The sequence below is a fragment of the Cottoperca gobio genome, unplaced genomic scaffold (genome assembly GCF_900634415.1).
Source record: "Cottoperca gobio unplaced genomic scaffold, fCotGob3.1 fCotGob3_237arrow_ctg1, whole genome shotgun sequence".
Taxonomy (NCBI): Eukaryota; Metazoa; Chordata; class Actinopteri; order Perciformes; family Bovichtidae; genus Cottoperca; species Cottoperca gobio.
The window spans coordinates 395,914-414,460 of NW_021166863.1; the positions used below are offsets into that span (position 1 = coordinate 395,914).

The 18,547-nt window shown below is 41.5% G+C and overlaps 2 protein-coding genes across 3 annotated transcripts in view; one reads left to right on the forward strand and one right to left on the reverse strand.

Annotated features, from left to right (window-relative positions):
- The first annotated feature begins 635 nt into the window (after positions 1-635).
- Positions 636-7,797, forward strand: rcc1l (RCC1 like). 2 transcript variants are annotated; one of them, XM_029426771.1, is made up of 11 exons: positions 636-722; positions 1,706-1,991; positions 2,106-2,235; positions 2,558-2,686; positions 3,910-3,976; positions 4,113-4,164; positions 4,355-4,439; positions 4,532-4,713; positions 5,049-5,136; positions 6,848-7,021; positions 7,526-7,797. In XM_029426771.1, the coding sequence occupies exons 2-11, from the start codon at positions 1,707-1,709 to the stop codon at positions 7,684-7,686; spliced, it is 1,353 nt and encodes a 450-aa protein (XP_029282631.1). In that variant the 5' UTR covers positions 636-722; position 1,706; the 3' UTR covers positions 7,687-7,797. The 2 variants fall into 2 exon arrangements, with proteins under 2 accessions (XP_029282631.1, XP_029282630.1); XM_029426770.1 differs by having other exon boundaries at positions 716-852; positions 7,526-7,796.
- Positions 7,798-9,652: 1,855 nt separating this feature from the next.
- LOC115004996 (double C2-like domain-containing protein beta) overlaps positions 9,653-18,547 on the reverse strand; it is a 49,306-nt gene continuing 40,411 nt past the window's right edge. The window contains exon 4 of the mRNA XM_029426763.1: positions 9,653-10,139. Within this exon, the coding sequence (XP_029282623.1) occupies positions 9,810-10,139 (330 nt within the window). The 3' untranslated portion in view covers positions 9,653-9,809. The remainder of the gene's footprint in view (positions 10,140-18,547) is intronic.

Genomic DNA, 18,547 nt, shown 5'->3' on the forward strand with positions numbered 1-18,547 from the left:
TTATTTACAGTATTCTTTGCAGTATTTGTGAACGTAAATCTTGTCCATCAATCCTCTAACCCCGTAGTTCTCCACCTTTTTGACTTGTAACCCTTAAAGGAATAGTTCAACATTTTAAGAATTATTTGCTGTTATGCCGAGAGAAAATGTATTTATCAATAACCTAATGATATAATATACAATAGTATAACAGTCACAGGGGATATTTTTCTACTTCAAGTACATTTTACTGATTATACTTGCATACTTTTACTTAAAATTCCATTTTCAATGCAGGACTTTTAATATTTGTTATTAATACTTTTACTTAAGTAAAGGATAAAGTAAAATATCTGGACAGTCTATTTAATACATAGATATTAATTGTTGTAGCTGGTGCGTAGTTTAGGCTGCAATTAATCATATTTCTAAGTTTGTTCTGTAAAGGAGAGCAACAGCTGGTATAAAAAAAGTATTTCACAATGTACTTAATTATAATATGTTAGTGGATGTACTTTAATAATAATAATTGTTTTTGATATTGGTGATAGTGGTTGTAATTTAACTTTTTATTGTAGTATTTCTATGATATTATTACAGTGTGGTAATAGTACTTTTGTATCTGAATACTTCTTCCAACACTGCTGCACACAACTGTATTACACACTCCAGTCCAGTAGGTGGCGCAATGCCTGTTCAATCTGTCGTCGACGAAGAAGAAGAACTTCCGGGTTCTTCTATAGGTAAACACACGCGATAATGACATTGAAATATATCATTACAATTTCAGCTGGTTCACATCCCTTTCTGTACAGCACATGTTAGTGTTCAGCCCGTGAAACACATTATAAAACACGGGAACAGGAAGCCAAGGTAAGTTCAGTGGCTGTATGTTGAAAAGCGTAGAGAACACGAGGTGAAACTCCGTTCATATTACTAATAATTTAATGCTCCAGCAAATATTCTCGAACTTCTATTTTGATTAAAACATGGTTTATTATATTAAACGAATGGTTAGGAGCCGCTTTTCCATTCGGCATTAATTAGATACTGCAAACCACCTATTGTAGGATAATTTTAACCTATATTGGTCGTTTCACGAGTTCAACCTGCGTTAGTTTGTTAAAGCAGCGTTATTACTTACTAAGGGGCTCGCGGGTGATGAATTTGGTAAAAGGTGATATTTAAATAAAATATAGAGCTGCTTTATAGACGAGAATCAAGCCGAATTGACTAGTAGACGGTGATCATCCTTAAATGTCTTCAAAGTTACCCAGTATCATTTATTTAGTTTTCAACACGACTAAAGCAACATCATTTATCTGAATAAGTGAACGGAGTTTGGAGATGTTACATTTTCTCTCCACAATACAATGTGCAGGTGTACGGTTGCTAAAGCTTTATTCATGCAGGTTTAATATTTTTTTGGTCTTACTATTCGTCAATGTAATACGATATCTAATTTGTTATTTCTGTAATTTCACATTGATTTAACTGATGAACAACTACTGCAATAGTATATATCTATATATATATAATAAGGAAGGTACTAAGTTATTAGTAGTACAATTTATTATGATATTCTTTTTATCTTAAACCAGGAAAATAACATTACCTCAATGAAATTAAAGATGGGCTTTTTATATCATTACTACCAAACCAAGAGCCCACACTGTGTTAAGCTATTACCTGCAGTTATGTAGTCGTGTCTTTGCTCTTTCTTCAGGATGGCTTTTCCATGTGTGCGACTGTGCACTTGGCACATGAGCAAAGGTCTTCAGGTCTGTGGTTATGCGACACTCAGTAGATCATCCAGACCTCAGGATAAAAGCAGCAGTGGTCCAGTGTTTCAGTATGTGGGCCAGCACAGAAAGCCCAGCCACAAAGTGTTTGTATGGGGCTTCAGCTTCACCGGGGCTCTGGGTATCCCCAGCTTTGTGGTGCCGGACAGCGGCAGGAAGACGCCTCGCAAATACCAGCTGACACCTTACCGACTGGACACCGCAGAGCAGGTGCAGCTTTATTGAGCATCATATGGAGTCTTATATCGATGTATAGACTATTTATTGACCGTACATAACGTGTTAAAACACACTTATTAAGACGGAACTCTTCTTCTGTGGTAGATCTCATCTGCGGCTTGTGGTTACGGCTTCACTCTCATCGCCTCACGGACCAAAGATGTGATCAAGCTGTGGGGCATGGGCCTGAACAAGGACTCACAGCTGGGCTTCCAACGCACGCAAGAAAGCCGACGTAAGAAAAATCTGAAATATGCCCCCCCTTTACTCTGCTCAACGTACCCTCGCAGAGAACCGGTTTTCAGAATATATATTATAATAATAATATTATAATGTCTCAGAATTATGTAACTACACATACAAACAACATACATTGTTAAAAAGAAGACCGGCCGTTTGGACCGGGTCTTCGCAGTGTTCTACAGAACGGCTGATCTAAATGCACTCCTTCAGGTCCTCAGCAACACGCACGCCAAACAGGAAGTAGATAATTAACACTCAGATACACACACACTTGTGCTTTCTCTGCCTGACACCTCCACCTTTTCTGTCTGTAGATAAGAGCTATGACTACGTGTTGGAGCCGTCCCCGGTGGCTCTGCCTCTTGCCGAGCCTCTGAAGACCAGAGTGGTCCAGGTTGCGTGCGGCCGCGCTCACTCTCTGATCCTCACCGACCAGGAAGGAGGTAAGGCTCTTTACTTCACCGTTGGTGTCTTCAGGTGCAGCCAGTAAATTATCTTACAGGTGTTCGAACAAACACCTTTTTAAATTGATTAAATGGTAGTTTGTAGAACGTGTAACAACCACACAACTTTATCAAAGGTGTTCTCAGTCTGAACAGTTTTAAATGAGGTTTTAGTGAACATGCATGTGTTTGGGAAGAAGCTGAAGAAGAGTAGAACTTCTCTCTTCATGGGACAATAAGAAAGTAAGTTATAACAGCAGCCTCATCCTTTAGGTCAGGGGTGGGGAACACCCGGTCGTATACGGCCCTCGAGGTCATTCGTAAAACGCACGCAAAAAAAACTAGGCGGCAATATTTTAAACAGGCGACTGACTGTTTTTCCTGGCCAAGGTCAGGGTCCCTGAACACAACACGAGCGGAACGTGTCATCATGTCAACAAACTTCAATTTTACACGAGTTTAAATTGACGTCAGTGAACGCAGCGTGGCGAGTGTAAACAGAGAAAGCTGGATGTGGAATGTCTTCACTTTCCAGGAGAAATAATCTCGAGCGTCATTACTGCACGTGACACGTGACACGCCGAACTGCACGAGCTGACAGGACGAGTGTTTGGATAAAGTTAACGCTCTTCGGTGGAGTTTGTCCCAACGAGCAGCTCTCTGCAGAGCGGAACATACACACATGGACAGATAGAGAGGTAGACCCCCACACCAAGAACACACTGTTCCACCACTGCTGTGCAGTTATCACTGCCATGTGCAATACTCACTTTATTTATACCACATGGTACTTATATTATCTTTTATTATATTTAATTATTGTGTTCTGCCTTTTTACTTCATGTTCTTCTGCTGTGACGAGATAAATGTCCCCGCTGTGGGACTAATAAAGATTTATAATAAAACAAAGATACAGGATACAAAAGCTTATTTTCTGCATTTAGCATAAAGAAAAGTGAAATGAACGAGCTGCTCTTAAAGAAATGTGCAGAAGTTATGAGTTCAAGAATTAGTACGGCCCTCGAAGGATGTTGTAAAAAATAAAATGGAAAACTAAAACTAAAATGTAATCGTGCTTTTTATCATTCAAAGATTTTTACATATGAGAGTAAAACGTTTATTTCACATAAATAAATAAAGGTTAAATTGGTATTTTAATTTCATTGAGGATTTTAAATCAGTGAAACGTCTTTACTCGTCTCTTGTTGTTCTTCCTCCTGAAGTTTTCAGTTTGGGCAACAACGCGTACGGTCAGTGTGGGAGACGGATAGTTGAAGATGAAGTTTACAGGTTTGTCGTTTTATTCAACATTTATATTAACATGAGGTGTTCTCATGTCCGTGGGAAACATCTTCAGTCTCATCTGGTGCTTTTGTGAAAAGATCTGAGCTCTGAGCTTTTACTGTTGTGTCTCGTATTGAAACAGCGGCAGTCACACCATTCACAAGATGAGAGGCTTCAGCAGCAGCGTCGCTCAGGTGAGTGCAGCTCGATCCCCTCCTGCACCGTCACTCGCACCAGTGTGCACATTAATCAGGTCCTTAAATGTGTTGACGTCAGGCAGAGTGCATGAATTGTCCAGTCGAGGAGAAGTATCTGAAATCGTTCTGTGGTTTTGAATCGTGTGTGTTTTAACTCTGAAGATTCATCTTCTGGTTTTGCTTGCAGGTGGCGTGTGGACAGGATCACAGCCTCTTCCTCACCGACACGGGGAAAGTGTTTGCATGTGGATGGGGTGCAGATGGACAGACGGGTCAGTGCAGTCGGCCATCTTAATGTTGAAAGCCAGATTAAAACAAAGCTGTTATTCTTTAATGTATTGATATTTATGTGACGTTCTTCCAGGTCTGGGTCACCACAACGTCAGCTCCAGTCCGGTGGAGTTGGGGGGGGATCTGGCCGGGGTGGAGGTGCAGCAGATCGGCACGTATGGAGACTGCAGCCTGGCCGTGTCCACAGACGGCCGGCTGTACGGGTGGGGAAACTCCGAGTACCAGCAGCTGGCCTCGGTAACTGAGGCCACGCAGGTGAGGGGGCTTCAGGCGTCACATGTTCTGCACCTCTCACTGCGTGTGCATGTGAACGAGTGTTCTGGATCTTGACTGCTTAATGTTCAGTGTGTGAGTTAACATAATGTAAGTTAAGAACCGCTGCGACGACACGCATTCTAAATATGAAGACGTTTGTGACTGCGACACTTTGAACACGAGTCTGTTTGTGTTGGTGGGTTAATGCAACGAGACAAAGTGTCACGAGAGGATCACCGGTGGACACGTCAATAGTTCTTCACTTCTTCACTTCTCCACTTCTTCACTTCTTCACTTCTTCACACTGACTTCTTGTCTTTTTTCTCGTCTCGCAGCTCAACTCTCCTCGTCTTCTTCCTCTGAAAGGCTGCGGGAAGGTGGTTCAGGCAGCATGTGGAGGCACGCAGGTCGCCATCCTCAACGGTCAGTTCTCACTGATACTGACACTTTAAATAACTTGTTATAATATTCACTTCATCAAAGAGAAATGAAGACCAGACCTGATCACACTCACACACTCACACACACACTCACACTCACACTCACACTCACACACTCACACACACACACACTCACACACTCACACTCACACACACACTCACACACACACACACTCACACACACACTCACACACACATACTCACACTCACACACTCACACACTCACACTCACTCACACACACTCACACTCACACTCACACACACTCACACACACACTCACACACTCACACACTCACACTCACACACACACTCACACACACTCACACTCACACACACTCACACTCACACACACACACTCACACACACACACTCACACTCACACACACACTCACACACACACACACTCACACACACTCACACACACACACTCACACACTCACACTCACACACACTCACACTCACACACTCACACTCACACACACACACTCACACTCACACTCTCTCACACTCACACACACTCACACACACTCACACACACTCACAGTTTGAGCCACTTTCCCAGAAGAAGCCAGTTCGTCGGACATCGACCGTCACCGGCAGATACGAGCTGCAGCTTGTACCGATCCAGACCTGATGATCCCTTAATGATGATGTTTAAATTAAACATAGTTTAAAACCACTGGGTGGTGATGGCCTCGTGGTCTAGTGGTACGCCTTCCAAACAAAACACTAGAAGGTCGGGAGTTCAACACCAGGCTGCCACCAGTGTACCCCTGAGCAAGGCACTTAACCTGAGCTGCTCCAGGAGACGGTCCTGTACTGAGTTCACTGTGAGTCGCTCTGGATAAGAGTCTGCTGCTCCAGGAGACTGTCCTGTACTGAGTTCACTGTGAGTCGCTCTGGATAAGAGTCTGCTGCTCCAGGAGACTGTCCTGTACTGAGTTCACTGTACGTCGCTCTGGATAAGAGTCTGCTGCTCCAGGAGACGGTCCTGTACTGAGTTCACTGTGAGGCGCTCTGGATAAGAGTCTGCTGCTCCAGGAGACTGTCCTGTACTGAGTTCACTGTGAGTCGCTCTGGATAAGAGTCTGCTACTCCAGGAGACGGTCCTGTACTGAGTTCACTGTGAGTCGCTCTGGATAAGAGTCTGCTGCTCCAGGAGACGGTCCTGTACTGAGTTCACTGTGAGTCGCTCTGGATAAGAGTCTGCTGCTCCAGGAGACGGTCCTGTACTGAGTTCACTGTGAGTCGCTCTGGATAAGAGTCTGCTGCTCCAGGAGACGGTCCTGTACTGAGTTCACTGTGAGTCGCTCTGGATAAGAGTCTGCTGCTCCAGGAAACTGTCCTGTACTGAGTTCACTGTGAATCGCTCTGGATAAGAGTCTGCTGCTCCAGGAGACGGTCCTGTACTGAGTTCACTGTAAGTCGCTCTGGATAAGAGTCTGCTGCTCCAGGAGACGGTCCTGTACTGAGTTCACTGTGAGTCGCTCTGGCTAAGAGTCTGCTGCTCCAGGAGACTGTCCTGTACTGAGTTCACTGTGAGTCGCTCTGGATAAGAGTCTGCTGAATGACCTGTACTGTTAAATGAGAGCAGCTAGGTAAAGTGTGATATGTTATGTTGACGCAGCCTCTGTCTTTTTGTTTCACCGTGTAAGTGTTTAAGTATCCGTCTTTATGTCCCTGAATCTTTCCAGAAGAGGGAGAGGTGTTTGTGTGGGGCTATGGTATTCTTGGGAAAGGTCCAAACCTCTCGGAGTCCTCGACCCCGGAGATGATTCCCTCCACGCTGTTTGGACGCACAGAGTTTAACCCCTCAGTCGTCGTCACCAGGATCAGATGTGGCCTCAACCACTTTGCTGCAGTGACGGGTAAGTTTGTTCACCCCAAGACGATATCAGTCGTACGTGTAGTTCTCCCCGCTCTACTTCAAGGAGAGCAAAATGAAAGCATTTCCGTGCAAACAGAAGGTTATAAAATGTTCCTTTGTGTCTTTATCCAAGTGTGGAATCCAAACACAACTCTGTGCACAAGAAATGAGAGAATCATTTGGTTAATAGAAAACTGTTTCTGGGACCAGAGAGAGCTTAGGGAGGGGGGGGGGGAGTAAAAGTCCTTTAAAGCTGCACTACAGTCAGATCTCCACATTAAATCAGTGTCACACCTTAAAATACAAGATTTACTGATTCAAACATCATCTTTAGTCTCCCGAGTGTCTTGATAAAAGAAGGAAACAGCAGTTTGCTTGTTGTTATTTCTTTATTATATTCTGCATGTCTCAAAGACGGTGCCAGTGAACGCCTCGCTGCAGCTGCCCTGTGTTGAGGCTCAGCAGGCGCCTCACAGCGTGCTGATGTTTGCCGCTTGTGTTGCAGATCGAGGCGAGCTCTTCGTCTGGGGGAAGAATGTGAGAGGTTGTTTGGGCATCGGGAAGAGAGACGACCAGTTCTTCCCGTGGAGAGTAAGACGACACAGATTCAATATTAGTCGTGCAAACAAGTCAAACCTGCAGCTGAAGCCAATCTGTGAACTTTGACTTCTTTCTTTAAAGCAGACGTACAACACTTTATCATCCCCCCCCATCCCAACAAGAGAACTTACACAAAATATAATCTGAATACTTTGGATAACTTTAAGATCAAAAATGTAAAAATAACGGATGTAAACATTGAGTTCCACAAATATATTTATTTTTCTTTCAACAAAGAAATTCAATTAAATAAAATGCAGAGTGGTTGTGTGGTACTGTGTGTGTACTGTGTGTGTTACTGTGTGGTACTGTGTGGTGTTCTGTGTGTGTACTGTGTGTGTTACTGTGTGTGTAATGTTGGGTGTACTGTGTGTGGTACTGTGTGTTGTGTACGGGTGTGTGTAATGTGTGTGTGTGTAATGTGTGTGTGTGGCTGACTGGTGTTTACTGTGTGTACTGTGTGTGTTTACTGTTGTGGTTTATTGTGTGTGTACGTGTGGTGTACTGGTGTTACTGTGTGATGTACTGTGGGTGTACTGTGTGTGGTACTGATGTGTGTGTTCTGTGTGTGTGTATGTACTGTGTGTGTATGTGTACTTTGTTTGGTGTTCTGTGTGTGTACTGTTGTGTGTTCTGTGTTGTGTACTGTGGGTACTGTGTGTGTACTCTGTGTTGTAATCTGTGTGTGCTTGTACGTGTGTGTTCTGGTGTTACTGTGTGTGTGTGTGTACTGTACTGTGGTGTTCTGTTGTGTACTGATGTGTATGTGTGTTGACTGTGTGTTTATTTTGTGTTGTGTTTGGTTTGTTTGTTTTACTTGTTTGTTTACTTTGTTTTGACTGTGTGTTTTTACTGTTTTTTGATGGAGAGGGGCGAGTATTAAATAATGGTTAAATAAAAAATGGGGAAAAAAAAGAATGTGCTGTTTTGATAGAGTACTGGAAATGATAAACTAGGGAGTGGAGTGGGGGATGGAGTTAAGTAAGGTTCATAGATGGGTGTGTATGCCTTGTGGTGTGGTTCAAGATGATGTGTGGTACTGCAAGTGTGTGTAACTGTGTAAATGTAAGTACATCTGATAGGGTACTACATTATGGTTACTGAATGGGGAATAGAAATGGTTCATGAGTGGGTATTAACTGGGGTTCGTGTTGGGGACTGTAGTACTGTACTACAGTGTGTGTTCTGTGTGTCCTGTGTGTTGTGTGTACGTAGTGTGGGTGGTGTAGAACGAACTCATGTTTGTGTAGACCCGTGGTAGTATCTGTGTTGTGTAGTTGTGTATCTGTGTTGTACTAACAATGGGCGTGGGTTTGTATTTTAGGACTTTAGCACTTACTCAAAATGTCCATCTTCCATCTTCAACGTAGATAAAAGGAATAACGTTGTATTATCCATATAATGTAATAACTATTATTTTCATAATCGACATTAAGGGTTACTTAACTTAACTTTCAGATTTTGAAGGAATAAATAGATTGCCTGACCAAGTTGTTTACTAGTTTTACAACTCTAGATGTATAATCAACCCGAACAGTTCTTATTTTACAATGTACAAATAAATATTTTTCAACAATATCATCCAACCAGAAGTACGTTGTGGTGACAAAGAATGCGTGGGTTAAACAACGACACCAGGCTCGTGTCAAATACAGACAGTGATTTACCTCGGGAGCCGTGAAGAAGAGGAACTGTCAAACATCACCGCTCCCTGAGAATTATTTTTTAAAGCCTTTCAAAACAAATCTACAGCAGATATCGCTAAGATTTACCAAAACATGGAGACGCATATTTCCTCTTGTTCTTCACTTCCACTTCTTTCTTTTACTTTCCTCCCCTTTACCCTTCCTTTGCTTCCTTATGTTTTCTTTTGCGTCATTCCTTCCATGTCTTCCCTTTTCATCCTTTCATTCTCCTCCTCCAGTCCTCCTTCCCTTCTTTCCTAGCTTTCCTACCCTTCCCCCTTCTCCTTCCATCCTTCCCTTCCCCCTTAATTCCTTTAATTGATTTCCTTCCTCTACTTCAATTCCTCTCATTACCTTCCCGTCTTTCCTTCCTGTTCTACGCTTCTCAATTGTGTTCCTTCCCTTCACCCTCCGTTTCTTCATCCCTTCATTCCCCCCTTTCCTCCCCTCTCATTTTCCCTTCCTCATTCCTTCCTTCCTTCTTGTCCTCCCCTTTCGCTCCTTTCATTTTCTTCTTCCTTCCATCTCTTCCATTGCTTTCATTACCTTCCCTATATCTTTCCTTTTCTGGCACTTATTTGCCTTTCTTTCATTCCTTTTCTTTTTATTTCGCCATTCATCATTCCTTCCTTCTTGCTTTTTATTTTCTGGTGTTCTTCCCCACTTCCCCATCATTCTCTCTTCCTCTCCGTTCTGGGCACACGGGACATAAACGTCAGAGTACCTGAGTGTTTTGCGGACCATATCCTCGTCGGTGATGCCGTAGTAGGTCAAGGTCTCGCTCCAGACAGGGTTGAGTGTGTTGTGCAGGGTCTTGGTTCGAAGTTTATTGGCCTGAAAGACAAACGTAGAGGTCGGCCGTTTAACAGGATTGAACATCATGAGTGATTAACTGCTGGTTCTCCTCCTACAGCTCCAGAGAGTTCATCCCTCAGGTGTGAAGCAGAATTATTATGAACATCCCTGAAAATGTCTCTCCGCCCCGGTGAGAGTTTGTCAATGCATTGACGTCTGGCGGCACGCGTACAAACACGAGCTCATCGGGGATGAAAGTGACAAGCAAAGCAAAGCAGGAAGTGAAAGATGTTGAACACACTGAAGTTATAAGATGGTTACAATGGCTCAGTTTCTGTCAACATTCATTTTTTGAGAAAACAATGTTCCAGTCAGACCAATCAGGCATCAAATTCACTATTTGTTCTCCACAAAGAATCAAGAAAAGCACCTTTAATGTGTTTACCAGAGATTTGCTCATACGCTTATTTGAAATATGTAATTCGGCATTAAATAATGACTAATGGAGTAAAGAACTCTCAGTCCATTTAAGACCAAAGTCACCAAGAAGGCGCCGCACTAACAGCACACCTAACAACACACACCTGAGACGACTCAAACCGTAAGTCATTGATAATGATGATGCAAACGTTCAATGAGACGAGCGACATGTTAAGATGTGGAGGGTGCAAGAAAATGGAATACCATATGAAAATACAAAATAAGTAATATTTATCGATAAGAGAAGTTAAATACAAACAGCCAGATCTAGTATCCAATCAAAACTGGGTTTAGCATAGCTTAGCATAAAGACTGGACGCAGGGGCAAACAGCTAGCCTAACTATTTAACTAACTATAATAACTATTCCTGCCTGCTCAACGAGTCTAAAGCAACTTCCCCCCCGAACAAAAACAACACTAACAATGTTCCAACAATCGCCAACGCTGGTTTGACAGATTTGAAAGACGTGCGCGCTAATTTGGGTGGAAATAGGATTTTATTTACATGATTTATCTTTTTTTCTAAAGATGAAAGTAAGTCACCGTGAGACACGTGCTGTAACTACTTCTGGTGCTCAGGTTTGGGTTAAAGGTCTGAGGATGACAAACCTGGAAAGCTTTGACAACAACAGCTCATACATTTAATTTGTGAGCGTTGGAGGTGTTGATATATCATCGAACATTGGAGAGAACACATGAAACACATCCTGACTCCAGCTCTTTACTTATCTAATAGAGAAGTTATGAAATAGATATTTAATTCTTAACACAACAACAAGTAATATTGAAAAGTCAATATTGCAGCACTCTACAAATGAAGACAATAAACAGTCGATTAGAGGAAAACATGTGGAATAAAAGACAATATTTGTGATTCTGCTGCATCGATTTTGATCCTTTGACGTGTTACAGGAGTGTGACGTTAAATGTCTTTTACAAAAGAAGGTGAAACTAAAGCAAAGGAAAGGATCACATTAATAACAATCATAAGGACAGACGTGTCAATGCAAATTAAATAAATATTGGAAACATCAACCAGGATGTGCTCTCCAGATGTTACTGTGTGAAGTGCACAAAAAGACAGAGAGGCTTAATTAACGAGGTGATGACTGACGGGCTGGTGAGGATGATGATGCTGTGTTGTGATGAGGAAGAGGACATGTGATTCTGTGGGCTTTAATCAATTAGCTGCTGTGATTATTTGCAAGTCTGATGGCAGGGATCCGCGTAACAAGGCTCTCGCTGATTGTTTCTCCCTCAATAAGTGGCTGATTCCCACAAGAAGGGTGTTAAACAAGCGCACACACACACACACACACACACACCACACACACACACACACACACATTGAAGGGGTTGATTGAATGTTTAAGAGATTGTAAGTATATATATCGTGATATTTAACGTTATTGCATATTTTGTTCATATTGCAGCCCCATTTAAAATGACCACATTGTGTATAAAAATGCAAATAACATAAACTTTTTAATTTGATTTCATGATTACATTTCATTTCTTTCCTCAGTTTTTATAAGCTATAACAAATAGCGTAAGGATGTTGTTTGTAATGCAATTACCAATAAAAAACCAATATGTGGAATTATATCTGCCCATTCTTCATCCCTGTCTGAAGCGGTGTTCCCATCCTCAATGAAGGTCAAGGTGTTCTCACTGTAGGCGGGGACACCTTGAGTATTTTAAACGCCCTGCTCGGTATGTACTAAGTGGATTGTTGGCAGGAAGGCAAAAAGCAGATGAAGTGATGCATTGAATTACAATGTAATCAGTTACTTGTGGAAATGGACGTCAATGAATCACAAAGTGTTGACCTGAAGTTATGACTCAACAAGTATTTAACTGAAATGCTACGAAGCCTTGATGGTTCAGATCTTTGAAACGTTGTCACGTCAGCGTGAAAGGTGGCGGGTTTTAACCGGGGTGATGAAATGAAAGCGATGAAGAGTGAACCTGCAGGAGAGATTTCTCTTCTGGTTGACACTCGGGCTGTAACGATCCATCAATCCATGATCCAAAACCATAGAGCAAAGTGAAAACATCGATACATATCATCATCTTGAAATTCAAATGGCACTTCCATATCATCGTCTTTAACATGCGCCTTTATTTTGAAATTAAAATGGCACTTCCATATTATTGTCATTTAGATGTGCCTTTATTTTGAAATTATTTGAAATTCAAATGGGACGAGAACAAATCAGCAGTGTGGAAATATTTTGGATTTTGGAGAAAAAGACGCGTCAACATACAAACTAATAAAAATAAAATACCAAGGAAACACGAGAAACCTGTCCGTGTAGCTACAGAAGACTCAACGCATTGATGCTAACGCTAGCTAGTCAGAAACCTGCTCACAGCATCGAACAGTGAACAGTTATTTTTATTAAAAATGTTTTTATATGTCTGGAAGAGCTTAGTAATAAAACATTTTCAAATCATATTTTTGTTGCTTTTTGTGAGTAGATGTAACGGATTGTGTTAAACGTTTGATATCGTCTCATATAGAAACAGCAAACGTGATTTCAATTCTTTGGACCACAACACAATATTGTGATGTTTGTTATTTACACCCCCAGTTGACATGTGCATACATTAAAGGGGGAATAATTCACCACCTGCTCCCCGATGGAGCGGCAGCGCTACAACCGGTGTCACAAATCATTTCAGCTGCCGAGGCTAAAGAGTCTTTGCTCTCAAGCCAATTATTGCATTTTATTTTGTTGTTGCATGAACCTCTGGATGTCTGGAGGTCTGGATGTCTGGGTGGCACCTGAAGGAGACGGGGAGGAACACACAGACACACTCTGGACTCTCGTGTCTCACAAATATTATCTGTGTTATTTATTCGAAAACGAATCAAGCATTAAATTATGTGTTTTGTTTGAGGATCACGTTTTCACACCAAATTGTTAAATTGAGTTTCAACACAAAGCTCCTCTAAAAAAAACTGAATATATTTACATTTATTTATATTTAATATATTTATATAATATTTAGAATTAAATAAATCTTATAGGGGGATGTCAATATTACATTGTTTAAGGTTCCTCTGTAACAAACAAACAAAAACATATTTACACTTAATTCATTTTAAACATTAACATTAAAACATTTACAGAATTCTTCTTTTATGGTACCAATGCTCGCGGAAATATCTCAACAACTACAGATTATATTCTGACCCCAGACGATGAATCCCCCCGAACATTTCCTCTAGCGCCACCATGAGGTTGACATTTGTACGATACGGATATTTCTAGTGCCCGGCCGTTGTTTCTAATGTTTTTTGGGACTTGCTAAACTAATCACCGCCTCAGTAGTTTGTGTTTAGCGCTAATGCTAACACGCTAAACTAATGACCGCCTCAGTAGTTTGTGTTTAGTGCTAATGCTAACACGTTAAACTAATGGTGGTGAACATTAGGCCTTCTTAGCATGTTAGCATGCTAATGTTAGCGTTTAGCAATCTTTGCTGTTCTTAAGACTTTTTACATAACTCATCCTTACGAGACGACGGTGTTTGTGTTTGTTTACGCCACTTTATAAATGTCTTGTTTCTTCAACGCATTGATGCTAACGCTAGTCAGCAGGTCAGAAACCTGCTCACCAGTTATTTTTATTAAAAATGTATTTAAATGTCTGGAAGAACTTAGTAATAAAACATTTATTATTAGGATTATTCTCTCGAGATAATTAAATACATGTAAGAAAGGTTTCTTTTGTTCAACAATTGTTTAGAACTTACTAAAACATATGGACCAGTGTTGTAATCCGTCCCAAAGTGACGCACTAAATGAATAAAGCTGAAGTTATGTCCCGATGACGTTTGTCACTCGGTGCGTGTTGAACTCATCAGCTGGACAGACGACGTAATAAAGAGATGCAGTTCACACCTCAGTTACCCGACGTGGTGTGTTGGCAATATTAGTTTTAAAGTCCTGACGGTATCGTGCATGTGTAACGTAATGTCTGCAGTCTGTCGATGATGATTCATAGAATCCATTACACCTGTAGTTCCCACATGTAGCCTCTTTATTTGCAGTCCAACTGCAGCAGACTGATGCGTTTAACTTTAAAATGTGCAAAGTTTTCTTTCTAAATGGATGATTTTTCATGTTAAATAATCAAAATGTCTTTCTGAGAAGCTAATTACAAAACTCTGTCTTTGCATTCTCACTAATAACTCCCATTTTTAGATTTCAAGAAAACAACTTGTGTTGAAAATGTTGTTAATGTTGTTCGTGCACTGCACAATAAAAGTGTCAACGCATCGTCTGGCTGAGCATAAAGAAGGGACGTCGCTAACAATAAAGCGTGGCGTACGTATGTCTGACATCATGTTTCCATCTGCAGAGATCTAACAGATGCACTCAGAGATCCAGACTAACCTCCGCCCTGCAGAGAATGTGACAATGCATCCGTCACTTCTATTAAAAAATGGTGCAAATCGTGTTAAATAATCAAATATTGACCAAAATAATTGTGATTTTTTTTTGCCGTAATCCGGCCGCTCAAAGAGCAGCAACAGATCGATGAGTGTAACAGTATGATAAGTTCTGCAGCTCCTGGAAACCTGCAGCAGTTAATCACCTTGTTGTCCTGGGAAAACATCCTCACTGGACAATATCTGATCCCGGCAGTAATGGGCAGTTTAATCTGGAATAATTACAGCCATTTCTTTGTGTTTGATTGTTTCTCTCAAAGGAGACGAAAGTGTGATCTGACTTTGCAGCGGAGCGTGAAACTTCACTTCTGATTAGAGTGCAAGCAGAACTTATGACCTCTTTAGCGGCTCTTAATGAGGCTCTTAGACCGAGCCTAATGATTATTTTGAGAGCAGGCTGAGAGAAATATCAGAGGGGGGGGGGAGGAGGTGACGGCATCTTGTTTTTACTGACAGGAATATGCAAAGGCCTCTGCTACTGAGACGGGAAACAATCCCTAGGAGGCCACATGCTCCCATGGAGTCTAATTTCACTCGCCAGTCAAATAGTCGGCGACATTTCAGACGTATATTGAGCAGGACTCCGAGAGGACGGAAAACCTCTTACTTGGAGTCAATCATTGGAAACAGAGTCGCCATTCACACCACGTGGCTGACAAATGATCTCAACTAACAGTTCAGAAGCCAGTGTTCATGTAGCATTAGGCTCTGCACTGGGGATCATACATCTACTGACCTTCGTACCTGAGCCAGCGCTACATTGTTTCTGCGAACACTAACCAACGTGAGCCTCCGCCGGCAGATTCATGCGACCGCTCGGTGCTTCGGCTGCAGCTCCACTCGTCTTTCAAATAGCTGCTAATTAGCAACTGTGGAAGCTCGTCCATGCATGACTCATGTCCCGTAAACTGTTTTACCAAAGAAGAAAACAGCGTGTGTATCACCCCCCCCCCCCTCTTTACCTGCACCCACACACCCAACACAGCCCTCTGTCTGTACGTACTGTACTCAAGTACTGTACTGAAGTACACATTTGAGGTACTTTACTTTTCATGCCGCTCTATACTTGTACTCTACATCTCAGAGGGACATATTTAACTTTTTACTGCACTGCAATTATTTGACAGGTTTTTGCAGCATTTTTCACCATTTTTACAAACCAAACAATCAATTGATTAATGGAGGAAATTATTAACAGATTCATTAATTATGAAAAAGATTATTCGTTAAAAACGAGCTTCACCTCAAACAACTGCAACAGTAAACATCCTGCTGTTACATTAATGCATGAGTAATTACGTTATATCGTTTAACAGACACAAGGGACAGTACTTTTACTTAAGTGAAAGATCTGAATACTTAAGATAACAAATGTGTCTAGAAGCTCGTGAACACACCTCTAAAGCTGACGTGCAGACACTGTGGATCTTAGTTATTCAATTCACAAACAAACAGAAATATAAAAAGAAGAATTTGAGGTTTCATTTGCATGCAAGAACTATTTCCTGACAACTTTGTATCCATCCGCCCAGTGAACTGTCTTTGGGGACAGCGCCGGTTGCCAGATGATGTTTGTAGGTTTGTCCAGATGGTTCACAACCTGGCAACCAACTGTGATGATTCAATTCCGGGATGCTCATTAAGAAATAACTCCAGACTGTTAATTAGAAAATTAGTTTTTTATACAGAATAATTTCAATAATCTAAATTTAAAACAATAAATGAATCCTCAAAAAGATGTGTTAATCTAATCCTGTTGAAACTCACACGCAACACTGTACAGAGCAATTATCTGGTGAGAAATTAAATAAAATGTCCATTTAGATCAGGGGTGTCAAACATGCGGCCCGTGGGCCAAACCCGGCCCACCAGAGGGTCCAGTCCGCGGGACGACTTTGCAAAGTGTAGAAATGAGTTGTTTTGATGATAAAGTAAAATACCTGAGACTAAATGTGTTGTGTCTTTGTAGACACACTGTGACCTGTGAGTTGTAACACACACGTGTAAATTATAAACTGATAATATTGTCTTAATACAGTTCAGGTTCATAATGTTTTGTAAAAAGATAAAGTTTGAACATTTTCAGAATGTTCTTTCTTGCACTAAACGAAGGGAACATGTGGAGTTGTTGTTATTTACAGGTTGTTATGCTGTGATGTTACTGGTCCGGCCCACCTGAGCTCACATGGTGCTGCATGTGGCCCCTGAACTAACATGAGTTTGACCCCCCTGCTGTAGAACAAATAAAGTGATCATTCACTTAATTATGTGTCATTCACTTTCAAAGTTAAGAGTGTTTTTAGCCTCGAATCGCAGCAACTGAGTTTATTTACATCGTATTTTCAACTAATCCTTCGGAGCAATACTCTCTCCTCATGTGTGTGTCTGCAGGACAAAGAGCACACACACATTCTAAAGTCTCCACCAGGACTGTTACTGTCGTTGTTGTGTAAACTGTAGTTTTTCACTTTGCTGCAGGAAATGAATTGCGTCGTCCGCAGGGTGCGATGAATATGTGCAGCAGTCTGGTCACTGCTGTGCGGATGTTATCACAGATCTACAGTTGGAGGATTTCTCCTGTAACTCCACTGATTCACAACTCAGACCAACAGCAGCAGACTGTTTGTTTTACGAGCCCGTTTCCATGTGTTGTGTGACAATTATTACGCTTCTGTTTCATCGCTGCTGTCAGGCTTTGGGCTTTCTCACTTTCTGAGAAGCTAATTACAAAACTCTGTCTTTGCATTCTCACTAATAACTCTCATTTCTTTATGTCGAGAAAACAACTCGTGTCACATTAAAGCTCCGTCCTCGCCTGCTGTGCACACGGAGCAGTCACGTGATTTATTCCAGAGTATAAAGAGGTTGAAAATGTTGTTAATGTTGTTCGTGCACTGCACAATAAAAGTGTCAACGCATCGTCTGGCTGAGCATAAAGAAGGGACGTCGCTAACAATAAAGCGCGGCGTATGTCTGACATCATGTTTCCATCTGCAGAGATCTAACAGATGCACTGAGTTCAGAGTTCAGAGTTCAGACTAACCTCCGCCCTGCAGAGAATGTGACAATGCATCCATCACTTCTATTAAAAAACGGTGCAAAGTCAGTTTTTGTTAATCCATAAATCAGAGCATGAAATCAAAAAGCTTTGCAATAATAAAAGCAGCTCTGCAGAGTTCCTCAAGCGCATCATGAACCTGCTGCACGCGACACAAATCATTTCTCCGTCACAGCCTCCTGCAGAAGTCTCATTCACAACATTTCTAAATGTTGTTGCTTTGGGGTTTTTGTAATCCGTCATATTCATATATCCATCATCACAGAGGGTCTTAAATGTTTTTCTTATGTTTTGTTATGAGGTGGATCATTACAGTCGTGTTGTTGAGGACGACCAGACGTCATGAATCCTGTCCGTCCCCGAAATGAGACTTTAGTTCAAACCTAATAAAAACATTGAACCCTGATCGTTGTGAAACATTATTTAGTTGTCGCCTGCAGACGAGCA

Coding starts and splice junctions, on each gene's coding strand:
- rcc1l (XM_029426771.1), top strand. CDS start 1,707: ATGGCTTTTCCATGTGTGCGACTGTGCACTTGGCACATGAGCAAAGGT. Junction 1,992..2,105: donor GACTGGACACCGCAGAGCAG/GTGCAGCTTTAT, acceptor CTTCTGTGGTAG/ATCTCATCTGCGGCTTGTGG. Junction 3,977..4,112: donor GTTGAAGATGAAGTTTACAG/GTTTGTCGTTTT, acceptor GTATTGAAACAG/CGGCAGTCACACCATTCACA.